Source organism: Camarhynchus parvulus, chromosome 19, assembly GCF_901933205.1.
Source record: "Camarhynchus parvulus chromosome 19, STF_HiC, whole genome shotgun sequence".
NCBI lineage: Eukaryota > Metazoa > Chordata > Aves > Passeriformes > Thraupidae > Camarhynchus > Camarhynchus parvulus.
This window is the reverse complement of record NC_044589.1, coordinates 9,358,391-9,371,724: the sequence shown is the minus strand read 5'-3', so window position 1 is coordinate 9,371,724 and position 13,334 is coordinate 9,358,391. Positions and strand designations below refer to the sequence as shown.

Here is a 13,334-nt window from a genome sequence, read left to right as displayed (position 1 = left end):
GACATAAATTCTGATTTTTTACCATTGCAGATAACTTTCCCCTTTGTTACTTACTGCTGCCACTTATCACTAAAGCAAACTCTTTGGTAATAAAACAATTGTCACTCCAGGACTGCAGAGCAGAACTGGAGTGCAAGTGGAATGTCCCTGGATGTCCCCATGTCATGCAGCAAATGGCAATGGGACAGCTCCAGTTATTACCAGAGTGGCTTCAACTGGACAGACCAGTTTGGTTGTCAGTAGAAATAACAACCTGCAAATCTCCTGAGTCTCCTGAATGAAATCTTCCTTAATTTACTTTTTAGGGAGGAGCGTTTCATTGGCTGCATGATACAACAGCTGATTTGCACACTAAGGTGTCATTTAGTAGCTGAAACTCCCATTTGTCAGTTTAAAAATGCTTGGTTTTCTCTCATTCAGGCCCAGCAGTTTATTTTGTCTTTACAAAATCTTAAGAAAAAATTTTAAGCAACTACAGGGCAACTTCTACATAAAATATGCCATATTTCCTGCCAACTGATAACAATGCAACAATTCCTTCAGCATCCCACATTTCCCAGCAAACAGAGATTTTCCCTCTTTTCCCATTTTTCAGTGAAGTTATTCTGCCCTTGAACTGAAAGGGCATTTCAGAACAGACACTCCCAAAGCCATCACAGCTGTGAGGCAGCAGAGGCTGCTCCCTGCTCTCCCTCCATACCTTCACTCAGGGACTGATGGATTGGGGGGGACACCAAGGGGGCAAAAGTCTCCAAATCAAAGCGTCCGGTCCGTGACTGAGCCTTCAGCAGCCAGTAGCGCTTCTCCAGGTCGATGATGTCAGATTCCTCCACTGCAGAACCAAATAAATAGAAATAAATAAATAAAAGAAATAGAAAGAAATAAATAAATCACCTTCCTTGGCCACAGAACCTTCTCACCTATTCACCACCGAGGAGTTCACCATCAATAACATCACCACAAGTGCGCAGAAACCCAGAAATTAACTTTTACCATTTTTCACCTATTTCTCTTTGGTGATTTGAACAGGCAGCTTGTGTGTGCAGTGGCTTATTTCCCCAGGGTATTCAGTCTTAAAATCCTCAAAAAAGATGTAAAGTAGCATTAAAAAAATTAAAAATCTCAGATCTTTTATGGAAAACAATTATGCAGTACTTAGCTGCCCCTTAAAAAACTGCTTTTTGAAATTTTTAACCTTTTTTATATAGTAATACGGCTAAATTTTAATGTGGCATTTAAATGTTGTATCTCAGCATTTTTTTTTCCAAATATAAAATGGTTTGCTTCACTTTATTATTTATACTGTAGAATTATTTATAATTGTTTAATTTACAGTAAACACTGGGGAATGGCCACACAAACTTACAATGCAAAGGAACTTAAAATGTAATTTTAAAAGGAAAAAAAACCCCAAACCCAAGAAATAAAACAAGGTGCAAGGATGGATAAAAATAGCCAGAGGAAGAACTTATGTTTTCCTTCAAAACATTCTATACAAATGCTCTCTTTATGCTCTATCCTTGAAATTAAATATATATATATAGATATAAAACAAGATTAAATTTCTGCCCAACAATACTTTTAACCTTTTTACATATGCAAGTGTGTCACAACAGCGCTTTAGGTCAGTGCCAATTAATTGGTTCTCAAATAGATCTGTAATGACAAAGCTGTCTATATTAAGAAGCACTACGTGTGATCTCATTCCCAGATGGTTCTGAGCCCTTAAATCCATGCCAGTTTTCTAATAGGTTTAACTTGAGCTATTTGGCCTGGTTTAGTCCACAGAAACAATAATAATCCTGTAAGGCTTAAGATCTGAAGGGCTCCACCTAAAAAGTTGTATCAAATTGAAATTTTATTGATTTCTTTGCCCATTTCTGTCATTAGTGGCAGTAATTTGCTTAAAATAGTAACTTAGGTAACCTGCAGTGAGTATGAAGTGGTTGGAAGTGCCCAGCAGGAGCATCACGTGAGGCACCAAAACTTACACAACCCTCGCCCTCAGCAGCACAAAGTGGAGAAATCTGAATAAAATATCTGGAGTTGGAGGAGTGGAAGGGTTTACATTTTCCTGTAAGGTGTTTTTAGACATCAGTGCCAAATGTCCCTTTCCTGAGTGCCTTCAGAGCAGGGGCAGAGGTGACAAGCCCAGCCCTGCCTCCCCGGTTCCTCAGGGCATCGCTGCCAGCTCCTGGGCATGCACACAGGGAGAAAGGAGCTGATCCAGAAGAAAAACTCATTTCCTTTCTCCTCTCCCTCCTTCCCAGAGGGACCAACCCCCTGATCTGTTCTGCCATCCCCTGGCTCTTGGCTGGGCTGTAATCACGGAGTTATTTGGGTTGGAAGGGACCTTTAAAGGTCACCCCACCTCCTCCAGGGACTCCTTCCACTGGATCAGGTTGCTCCATCCAACCTGGCCTGGGCTTTCCAGGGATGAGGAATTCACCACCTCACCACAAAAACTTCCTCCCTCACATCTACTCTGAGTTCAAACCCATTTCCCCATGTCCCATCACCTACTAGAAGTCTGTCCTCAGTACATGAGGAAGCAGCAATCCAGATTTCTAAAGGATTATTATTCTACTAGAAATCAAGAAAGAGGAACAGAGGAATAATTTCTTTAAATATCAGAGATATGAAGAGAATCCAAGGGCTCTTCCCCTTCCCAAACAATGGGAGAGGGGAGCTTCTGCTGCCATTTACAGGAATTCCACTTCCACGTTACTGCTCTCATTAGCAAACACAAAAGATTATTTATGTTCTCTTGTGCATGACCATGTAAATCACTTTGCTTCCTTTTAATCCACCTCTGTAAGTAGGAAGAATAACAAATGTGTGAGCTGCACTTCATTCTTCAAGTGATGCAACACTGAGAATATTCAAAAGCCAGCAGGAAGCTCCAATTGTCCTCACTGAAGAGTAAATCTGCAGAAACCTCTCTCTGGCAGGTGCAATATTTATCTTTAGCAATTAAGAACTGCAAGAATGTTATATTTTGCCAGAGAACCTCTCTCAAATACCTACAGTAGAATTAGTTGTATTCTGATTTTTTTTTGCTTGTACTTCACAGATGTTTGTACAGCGGTAACTCCATTGTTTTATTATTTCAGCTCAGAAAAGAAAGGTTATCAGAAAGCATCTTGTCTGTGTTTTTGTTCACATAAACTGACATCATGGTCACTTAAAGATAGAGAATTTTCAAATAATCACCTTTAAGAGAACAGTTGATAAGTGTTAGCACAAGTGTTACATTTTTATTCTAGCCCAAATGCACTGACTTTCTGCACAAGCACTTTAGAAAGTAAAACCATGTAGTAAATAATATTCTCAGCACTGATTAGCCTTTCACAAATCAGGTTAACCATGAGTAAAAATGTGACAAAAGACTATTTCTCATTCAGAGCTATAACGACGTGCAGCCCAGTGCAGCATTCAGTGGATAAAGGGAACAGCAATTCTTGGATTGCAGCACAGGGAGGTCCAACTGCAGCTGAGCAGCAGCTGTTGCATAATTTGATTTCTCCAGACTAACTTTTCACATAATCTTGTAAATCAGTCTCAGGATATGCAGTGCACCATCTATTCCTCCATGAGTGAAAACCAAAAGAAATCTCTGGCAGTTTATGATTATACAGATAATCATATTTGTTACTGAAGTTCAGTGAAGCATGGGAAAGGCACAACACACTCAATACCCAAACATATCAGTGTGCATGACAAAACACCACATTCCACAGAGGTTTTGTACAGATAAAAGATTTTATCTTTCCAAAATACATACTTTCTCCCCCTAATGTCTGTTCAAATCACATCAAACTGTAAACTGGGCTTTCATTCAGATTATTTAAAAAGATGTATTTTATAGACACAATATAGGCCAAAACCTCAGGACACACAGGCTTTCTAGGCCAAGTAATTATTCATTTTGGTAATTAAATACATGATATGATTATTTGAGGTCACATGGACATGATGCACCTGAGAAATTTAAGCAGTTTACTACCACATGCTGATTTATGTCTCCCTCATCACTTGCCCATTAGAAATACGAAAAGCTTTCAGAACTCTAAAACTATGAATACTTTTTTTTGTTCAATTCTCTAAGAATTAGACAAATATAATCAGAGGATAATAAGTAAACAACTGAAGCACAGTCCTGCTCTTGTAAAGGAAGAACAAATAAACATTTTCAATCAAAGTATCATCTAAAACTGTAAAACTACTAAAAATGAGTTAATTTAGAACATTGATCAACAGGCAGCTGCATGGCAGTGATAAACACTAAACCCCTATGTTACATTTTAATGCCATTCCCACAAAATGCCCCTTTAAAATATTCCATAGACACCAAGCCATGAATCATCTTCTACCTTAGAAAACAAATTTAACAGCATGTTTTCATTCCAGCCACTGCTTATAACAATTCTTTATAGGACCAGAATTCCCCAAGTACTGCAGTACATGAGAGAAGTTCAAGATTTACCCACCTATGGGTACAATCCTGTCTGGCTCACAGCAGCAGAAACATACCATATTCCCAACATTTTACCAGGCCTTGGGTTGCTCCCTGCTCACCAGGACGTGCTCCAGGAGGGAGCCCAAAGTGACACCAAGCACTGTTTCTCACTGCAAACTCTCCTTTGTGCCTTGCAAATTAACCCCCAGAACGCTCTGGGACTGAGAGCTGCTTTGCAAGACACAAAATAGCCTGGAACTAAGAGGATAACAAGTGGCAAAATACAGATTAAGTGACACCAAGGCTTTTACTTATTGGCCTGGGCTGCTGTCAGACTTTCATCTTTGTGCTCTTCCTGATTAAAAACAAACTCACAGGGAAGGGGATGTTAAACCTCAGCCAGGAGAGATCCCTGTGTGTGTCAGGCACGGCCACCCAGGTGCTCACAGAGCAGAATAAGGGTGAGCAGTGGCTCAAGGTGGGAGCAGGGAGCGGTCAGGAGCTCCTCTCCCAGCACAGAATGGAACCAGCCCTGCAAAGCAAATTCCACAGAGCCAAAACCTCCAGGATTGCCTTTAGTGCCTTCCCCACATGGCTGTTGTGGAGTGGGTGCCCACTGCAGAACATGGATTTAACCCCCAGCATTTCAATTTCCTGACTGCACTTTGCTTCCAGCCTCCCATCCCATCCTTCCCCAGAGCTGACAATCAACCCCAGCTTGGGTTTTGTGCTGTTTCCAAAAGTGCCTCTCCCATTTCAGCCACCCTGCCCTCCTTACCCAGGGTTCCTCTCTTTTACTGTATTAAATAGTGATAAATGCATATTCTAAAATAGAATTGTTTGTACTGATTGCAGTCAGAACTGCCCCTGGGTGGGTGAGAGCTCTCAGAAAGAAAAGGTGAATTTTTCTGACAACACAGGAATCTCCTCCATTCAAAGGGGAATTTGGGTGTTATTTAATCAGAACTCAGTGACACAAGAACTGGGTGACAAAGTGCAAATTAAACATTCTGTCAGTTCAAAATCAGCAACCTGATGAACAGAATTATTTTCCCCATGGAAAAGGGCTGAAAACCTGAGTGTCTAAGCCCACTGCATGACACTGAGTCACACCAAAATGACACATAAAAAAGGCAACCAGCACCTATGTTGCAGCAGAAAAAACATTTCCAGCTAAATGAAGGAAAGCAGTGAGGTGTCCCCTGAGTCAGTGTGACAGAAATGTGGGATTTACAGGCTCCACCACAGTGCTGTTCAATGTGATGGCTTCAAAAAAATATATATTAAATGAATTTAAATGCATATGATCATACTACAGAACTGAGAAAATCCAAACTACTGCTACTTGGTCACTTCTCAGGTGTAAGACAAATCCATAACCCTGAAACTGCTTTTTTAGGAACAAAGGCCACTTATTTTGGCAGCTTTCAAATAAAATTATTCATATTTCTGATTTAAGTGAAACGGAACAAAATTTGATTAAAAGCAGCAAGTGTGTGCAACTTCCTGTAACTTTAAAAATTCATTTCTAATTATGTGTTGAGAAATGTAATTAAAGTCATCTGCACACCAAAACAAATGCTATTTACAAATGAAAAATTAGTATTCCTTTGTTTCCCTGATGGCCTGGCTCATTAAGCAAATTTAAATGGAGTCACTGATGCCTTGCATGAAATGGGGCAGTTCCTAAATCAAAGGGAATAACTTCCCCTGCTTTTATCACTGCCATTTTTTATGGCTCTGACATGTTGTCCCAGAAGTTGGATGGGAAGCAGAGTGTGAGGTAAGGCTGGGGAGGGGGTCTGGGGCTTGTGCCAGGAGATGCAGCAGAAATTCCTGATTGCACCAGGGAGTGGCACAAATTACTTTGCATTTTACAACAGAACAAAGTGGAAACCTTTCCCTCTCTCTGTGTTATGGTGTTTGCCTCAGTTTACCAAACATTATCTCACTTCCTGGTCCTCCAAAGGCAACCATTCCCCCAGGAAAAACACTAAGAACAAGCCTTCAACAGCTCTCAGTGTTTGACACATTCAGCTGTGTTAAAAATACGTCTGTACTGAATTTCTTACTCTTTGGAGTGACCTGATTAGGCTGAAATTACTTCCAAGTGCTCAAGCACTTATATTTTCCTTAGTTTTCCATCTGTTGGATGAGATTCCTACGCTGTTGTAAATCACAAGGAAATTCAGTAAAATTTAATTTTATCTAGAGGTCCAAACATAACTGTCACATGAACTTTCCAATTCTGTGGACAACAACCACATCACCCCCCTGTATTTCTGGAATTCACTGAAAAGCTCAATCCTAGCTCTGACATGATGGTACCAGTGACAGGAATATCAAAACCAGAACTGAGAACAACAACAAATAGTAAATAAAAATCTATTAAAACAGTAGCTGTTACATTTAAATTATTTTTTAAATTCCAAATCTCAGTTTCAGTATAAATAAACTTTCTGTGAAAAACCCAGTAAAAACAGTTCTGAAAGTTTCAATTTCAAAGCATAACAAAGAGCAGATCTCAGTTTGACTCAGGTCAAGATCTTTCCCAGAGCTGAGCTCCAGAACAATCAGAAGATTGGGGTTTTTTCACATTCCTCTTTCTCTACCTTGTCTGTGAGACCTCAGAATATTCAGTGGTTTTCTGTAACCTCAATGTCTCCTTTCACCCTTCCATGTAATGCAAATAAATTACCTGTTCATAAACTCCTGACTTCATTATGCATTTTCATTTCAGATGGTCAGAAAAGAGTTTGAATGCCCACTTTTAAAACCAAGAGGATAAAATGGGTGCGTTGCTTTATTCAAGTAACTGACCCATGAGAGGATTAAATGCCACACTGACACCTGTGAGGAAAATCCAGGAGCACACATAAAACACAACCAGAGTGCTCAGATCCCTGATACCTCCAGAACCACCTCCCTCCTCCTCAGGGATGGGATGCATGCTTGCATTACACTGCTACATCAAGTGTCATTTATCAGCCTTTTGGTTTTGGATTTAATTTAAAAACCAGCTGTTCCTTCTTTTACATGAACATAGACATAAGGAAGCACTTCATCTCTGGAGACAATTCCTGAGGATGCTTCTCTTTAGTTAATTCTACCACATGCCAGGAATATGATTTATTTTACTGGAGAAGCAAATTAAGAGGTAACACTTATTTTTGAAACAAATATTATTTTCTCAACTCTCTCAGTAGTTTTACAACCCACTATATAAATACCAAAAATAAACCCAGTATTACCAGCCAGCCACTTCAGAAAATACTTTTTTTTTTAGCTTGCTTGGTAGCAAACTTCTAGAGAATTGTTGTAGCCTCAGCATTATTATCTCTTAAAAATAACAACCCAGTGTCCTTGCACACAACATTTTACATCCCAGCAGAGAACAGATGAGCTCAGAGAAGGAATTTCTCTCACTGAACCCAACGTGGCGGAGCAGGGAGATTCGATGAACGACAATTCTGCCTGTGAACTCTGGCAGGGTTTTTTTAGGATGTGCAGGACAAGAAGCACCTTTACTCACAGTGTGTGACTCCAGCCAGGGTCTGGTAGAAGGTTGGGGTGTCACTGTCATCAGTGAGGGTGACATAGACCCCTCCTGAGAGCAGCCACCGCGAGAAGGTGAAAGCGTCTTTGTTGTGCAGCAGCCAAACCCTGAACTTCTCATAGTTCACCTTCTCACCCTGCAAGAAAAACCAGAAAATGGGAGCTGTTTTTCTCACTGCCAGTAAACAGGAACCATCCAGCTGTATGAACAAAAAATTGGGACAATCTCCTAGAAAAATAAGTGCTAATGTAATTTTTCTGCTTGGAGCCATGCCTGTTTTTCCCTTTCCTTTTGAAACAGCAATGGGAGGGAAATTAACTTTAAGATCTCTCTGCATTTCAGCCACCTACTCAATGTGGCCTTTGGAAACTCATTTACTCTGAACCTCAGGTGAAAGGGATGAAAAGAAAAACAGTTACTTGCAATTCAAAAGAGCAGAGGTTATTTTGATGAATTTAAATGTATTATTATAGATACCAGCTCTGCTGCACCAAAAACCAGGTGCTATAAAATCATAAACATTCTGTTCTATCTGTGCAGGTATACAAACAACACAGAAAAATCAGATTTGGGAATAACTGATGCTGTGTTTAATTACTGCAGGAACATGTGGACTTTTTTGCCTCTACTGACCAAAATCCACACTGGAGCATAAAAGTGAGCATGACATTCCCAGGATCTCCTCACTCCCTGTCTCCTGGAGCTCCCTGTTCAGGAACACATAAAAACTCCACATTCACAGAATTCCAGTGCTGTTTAAACCATTTATTTGGATCCTTGCCAAGCTGTGGCCATGAAACCATAGGGATCAGCAGACTAATTTCAACAGGACCTACAAAACTACCTCAAATAAAAGCAAACCCATTATCAGTAGACAAACTCATTATATGGAGATTCTCATCTCCAGGGGAAATAAACAGGGGTCTGCAAAGTGGAAGAGGTTTCAAGTCATTGATTATTTAAACTCCCCTCATATCACAGACCATTAAACTTCACTGAATTACATCTCTACAGAATCCAACAATTTGCATTTGGCCACGGACTATCTGCAACTGCCAAGTGCAGAAAATTGAAAATTCACTATATTCCCTTTGCCAGGCTGCTCCAATGGCTCATCACCAGCACTGCTGAAACATTTGCTTCCTATTCCCATTGCAGGGGGTTGTTTCAGCTCCAGATACTCATTCTTTTTATGCCTCTTTTTCTAGACCAAAGAGTTTTATATTTGCATCCAACAAATCCCTGACTGGTTTGGGTTGGAAGGGACATTAAAGCCCATCCAGTGCCACCCCTGCCATGGGCAGGGACACCTTCCACCATCCCACGCTGCTCCCAGCCCCATCCAGCCTGGCCTTGGACACCCTGTGCCAGGCCCTCCCCACCTTCACTTTGATTTCTTATTCTTCCATTTCTCCAACAGTTTGGATCAAGAGAAAAGAACATTTTCTCCCTCTCTGTTCCACCCTTTTCCTCTAGTTTTTGCACTGCTCTTTGTAAAGGCAGCAAGAGCTGGGTCATTAAAACTCCAATTTTCCCTGGAAGGACAATGAAGAGGAACAGAAAAACTTTGGACAGGAGGAAGAAAGCATTTGAAGCAAGCAATGATGACAGCTGAATTATGATGGAACCTGAGCAGTGCAGTTATCACTGATTTTTTTCCCTGTATTTCAGAAACAAAAGGAAAACTCAGATATATTCTAAAGCTTCTATTTCTAGCTGAGTACATGCAATAATTCTGATGAACAGAAGTGCCTATAAACATCATCCTTGAAATCAAAGGCATCCTCCAGAAGGCAGGCAGGAAAGCCCACAGCAGGAACATTAAACTTTCTCACTCTCCAGCAATGCCCATGGATGATTAAGAGCCCAGTAAATCCTGCTGAGTGGGTTATTACACTATTTTCATTTTAAAACAAAAATCAATATGCAGCATTTTCTTGAACAGGAAAATGCTCTGAAGCTCAGATTGATACTCATCTTCCTGCAAGGCTTCATAAAGTATTTCTGGATTTCTTGGACAGTGTGCAATTAACTTGTAGGGTGCAATTCATCACAGCACACTGATGGGAAATTAGAAATAGGAAATGGCACTGGGGGTCAGTCCAGAAGCTGCAGGGCAGTGGACTCAGGATTTCCATTGCAGCCAGGACTCAGGAATGCAATCACTGCCTCCAGAGCCAACAGGACACCAGGGCCAGATCAGAGTCTGCCCACAGCCAGAGCTATCTCCAGCACAGAACAATAAAATCTGAACTAATTAAGTAATCTGATAGCCACAATTAAAGCTTCCAGTCAATCTGGTCAATCCTTTTGCCAGGGGAATGTACAGTGATGTCTCCATTTTGCTGGTCTCAGTCATCTGATAACAAACCAAGCACAAAACCCTGAAAATTCATCAGGATCCCTGGAGTCAAAGAATCATCTATGAATAGGAAAGCACCAATGCCCTGCTTTAGAGGAGGACTTCAGCAAGCTCCATAAAGATTGCATCTCTCAAACAACTTAAAGCATAATTAAATGTTGTAGCTCCTGGCAGGAAAATGATACAAAAGCAATAATATAAAATTATTATCTTGAAGCAACCATGGCTGTCAGGCATTTTTAAATCCAGGGTGCAGATTTTCTTTCTTCTCAGCTCTGTGTTCTAGATTTCTTCCCTGATTGCAATAAAATGTTCACACTAATGACTAAGTTCCCACCAGCAATATTAGTATTTAAATTCACCTGATGACATGATTCCCACTGGGAAATGATCTCTTTCCAAGGAGCACAGTGAATACAGGAGAACACAGAATTTATACACCAAACACTGTTCCCATCGATATAAATTACATGGAATACCACAACACAAACCCCCATGAGCTTTTACCCATTTAAACAAGGCCAATTTGTTCCCATAGGTGCATGAGTAAGAAAAATAAGCTACTTAATGGAATCTTGACTTTTTTGTAACTGCAACAGGAGGAAAGGTGCAGGACACACCTCAGAGAAGCATTTCTTGAGTGACTCTGGGACTTTCCCATCAACCACATGCAGCATCTTCTCCATCTCTTCACGGACCACATAACTCCCAGATTCATTAGAGAAGAGACTGAAAATGTCTGGGGAAATAGAAATATGTGTAAACATCTATGGCAGTGGCATTTTTCAAATGCAAGGTCTATAACTGGCTGAGAATGTCAAAGGCTGTGCAACAGCTAAAGGACTAAACACTTGGGTTTATCCAAGGTCAATACAGGTCCACAAGGTTTAGGTCAAGACCTTCCTTTTCTTTTACCATTGTAATCAAAAGGCAAATGAGTATTATCAAGTGAGGTTAACAGAGAAGACAAAACAACAGAAGTCAGTAGGCAGATGCTTTCTATTTTTTTGAAAAATATCAGTGCCATCCTCCCTCCTCTGCCCACATACAGAGACCATCAGGCTTTCTGTAGGATCCCAACACTGACATTCATGATGACTTGGCAAATATTTCATTTTGATGAATACAGAAAACAAAAGTGCACTTAATTTCCAAAAATACAGCTAAAAATGCTTCCAAAAATCTCATCTTCACTGTAAAATGGTCACATTTTACACTCACAATCCACTGTCTCATTGTTACTAAGTTACATTGCTTACATTTTGTTTTCTCCTCCTCTCTGCCTCTTGTGAGTAGAACTAATCCAACTATCAAGTTATTGAAGTGCAGCCCTTTGGATATTCCTCCAAATGAACAGTAGATAACCTAGAAAATAAAATAGAGAAGTTCACCAGAACAAACAGGGATGTCAGAAGTAAAACCAGCAGCTTACACTGAGGCTCCACCTTATGTGGTTTTTAGGCTAATCACCTCACATGCAACTAAAGACACTTCAATTTTTAATTGTGTTACCCTTTTGTAGCTCTTCTGGTACTGAACAGCCTTTATTTAATGAAACACAGGTACAAGTCCTGAAGAGCAATATGAAAATTCCACATTAGAACCCTTCAGTGAAGATACTCCTCACTTCCTCATGGTGGTGTTTCCCCAGATTTCTTCATCAGGGCTGAAATCTGCCCCAGGCTGGGCTCTGAAAATCTCCAAAGCACCAAGGGGATGCAGCAGGAATCCCCAGGCCAGGCTGGCAGCAGAGAGGGGAACACCAGAGCCCTGGGAGTCACTGCTCCACCACAGGGTGCTTTCCACTATGAGTCAGAATTAAGCCAGGACTGGGAGTGCCCAAATAAAACCAGTCCTGAGCCTGGCAAGGTCAGACCTGGCCAAGCCTCCCAGTGCTGCGGTGGCAGGAAGGTGACAAGGGAACACCTACCACAGAGTGGCTACACCAGATTTACTGCTGCTCCTGCAGACACCTCAGCAGTGCTGTGCCCCCTGCAGAAACCTTCTCTTTGTCTGTCTGTCCATCCATCCCTCTGGACTATTAAAATCTGTCTGCAGGCATGGCAATGTCAATGCATGCACAGCAGGATCTCATTCTCCACAGAACAGCCTGAGCCTCACTCCCATCCCACCCTGAGACAGCATTACCCAAATACTTCCATTTCCACAGGGGCTCAGATCAGCCTCTTCTGTTACTCAACTTTAATCCATTTACAAATGCTTGAAGGGCTGAATTATTAAAACTGAATTTGTGCTTTATTTGGACACAACAATTGTAGAGGCTTCAAGGCAGAGATCTGAATTCCACACTTTTTATCTCTAATCCTTCTGTCTTCACCAAATGCCTTCAAGGCTACACTGCCCATGTGAGCAATTTACCTTCATATTCCACTGGAATAATTGGGTTTTTTTTAAATATGCAGATAAAGTATCCACACACTTCTGCTGAACTTTGTACATCTCAGCTGTGACAGCAGATGAGCACCAAATATTACATTTATACATTGTTTCAACACAACACAAGGATTGCTCATGAGATAAACAGAGGAAAGGAATTTTATGGATAATGTCCAATGTATCAGTATTTAATATATGGAATTGCAGCTGGCATTGCTTGGAGTTTAGCTGCTCAATCATTCCTTGGGAAGAGTTTATAAACATTTCTAAAATAGTGTTTTAGTCATGTAACACATCATTTCTCCACATTTTTTCACGTTGGTGTGGCATTTGGAAACTTCTAATAACATGCACCATCAAAATGTGATGCAATTTAGTGTCTTCCAAAATGACTTAATGCTGTTGCAGCTTCACTTAAAACAGCCCCACCCAGGCAGAATGACAGCAATCTGCATTTCAGAATGTACAATTCACTATCATTAAAAGGCACGGAGTACTTTTTAAAAAAAAATTTAAGCCTGACATGTTCTGTTTCATGGACAACTGAAGAGCATAACAAG

General features: G+C 40.7%; 1 protein-coding gene across 3 annotated transcripts in view; it reads right to left on the bottom strand.

The window, feature by feature from the left end:
- USP32 (ubiquitin specific peptidase 32) overlaps positions 1-13,334 on the bottom strand; it is a 62,756-nt gene that overhangs the window by 27,568 nt on the left and 21,854 nt on the right. For all 3 annotated transcript variants that reach the window (XM_030962515.1, XM_030962516.1, XM_030962517.1), the window contains exons 3-6: positions 11,637-11,742; positions 10,998-11,116; positions 7,992-8,151; positions 701-832 (exon numbers count right to left, since the gene is read on the bottom strand). In XM_030962515.1, coding sequence (XP_030818375.1) covers positions 701-832; positions 7,992-8,151; positions 10,998-11,116; positions 11,637-11,742 — 517 coding nt within the window. The remainder of the gene's footprint in view (positions 1-700; positions 833-7,991; positions 8,152-10,997; positions 11,117-11,636; positions 11,743-13,334) is intronic.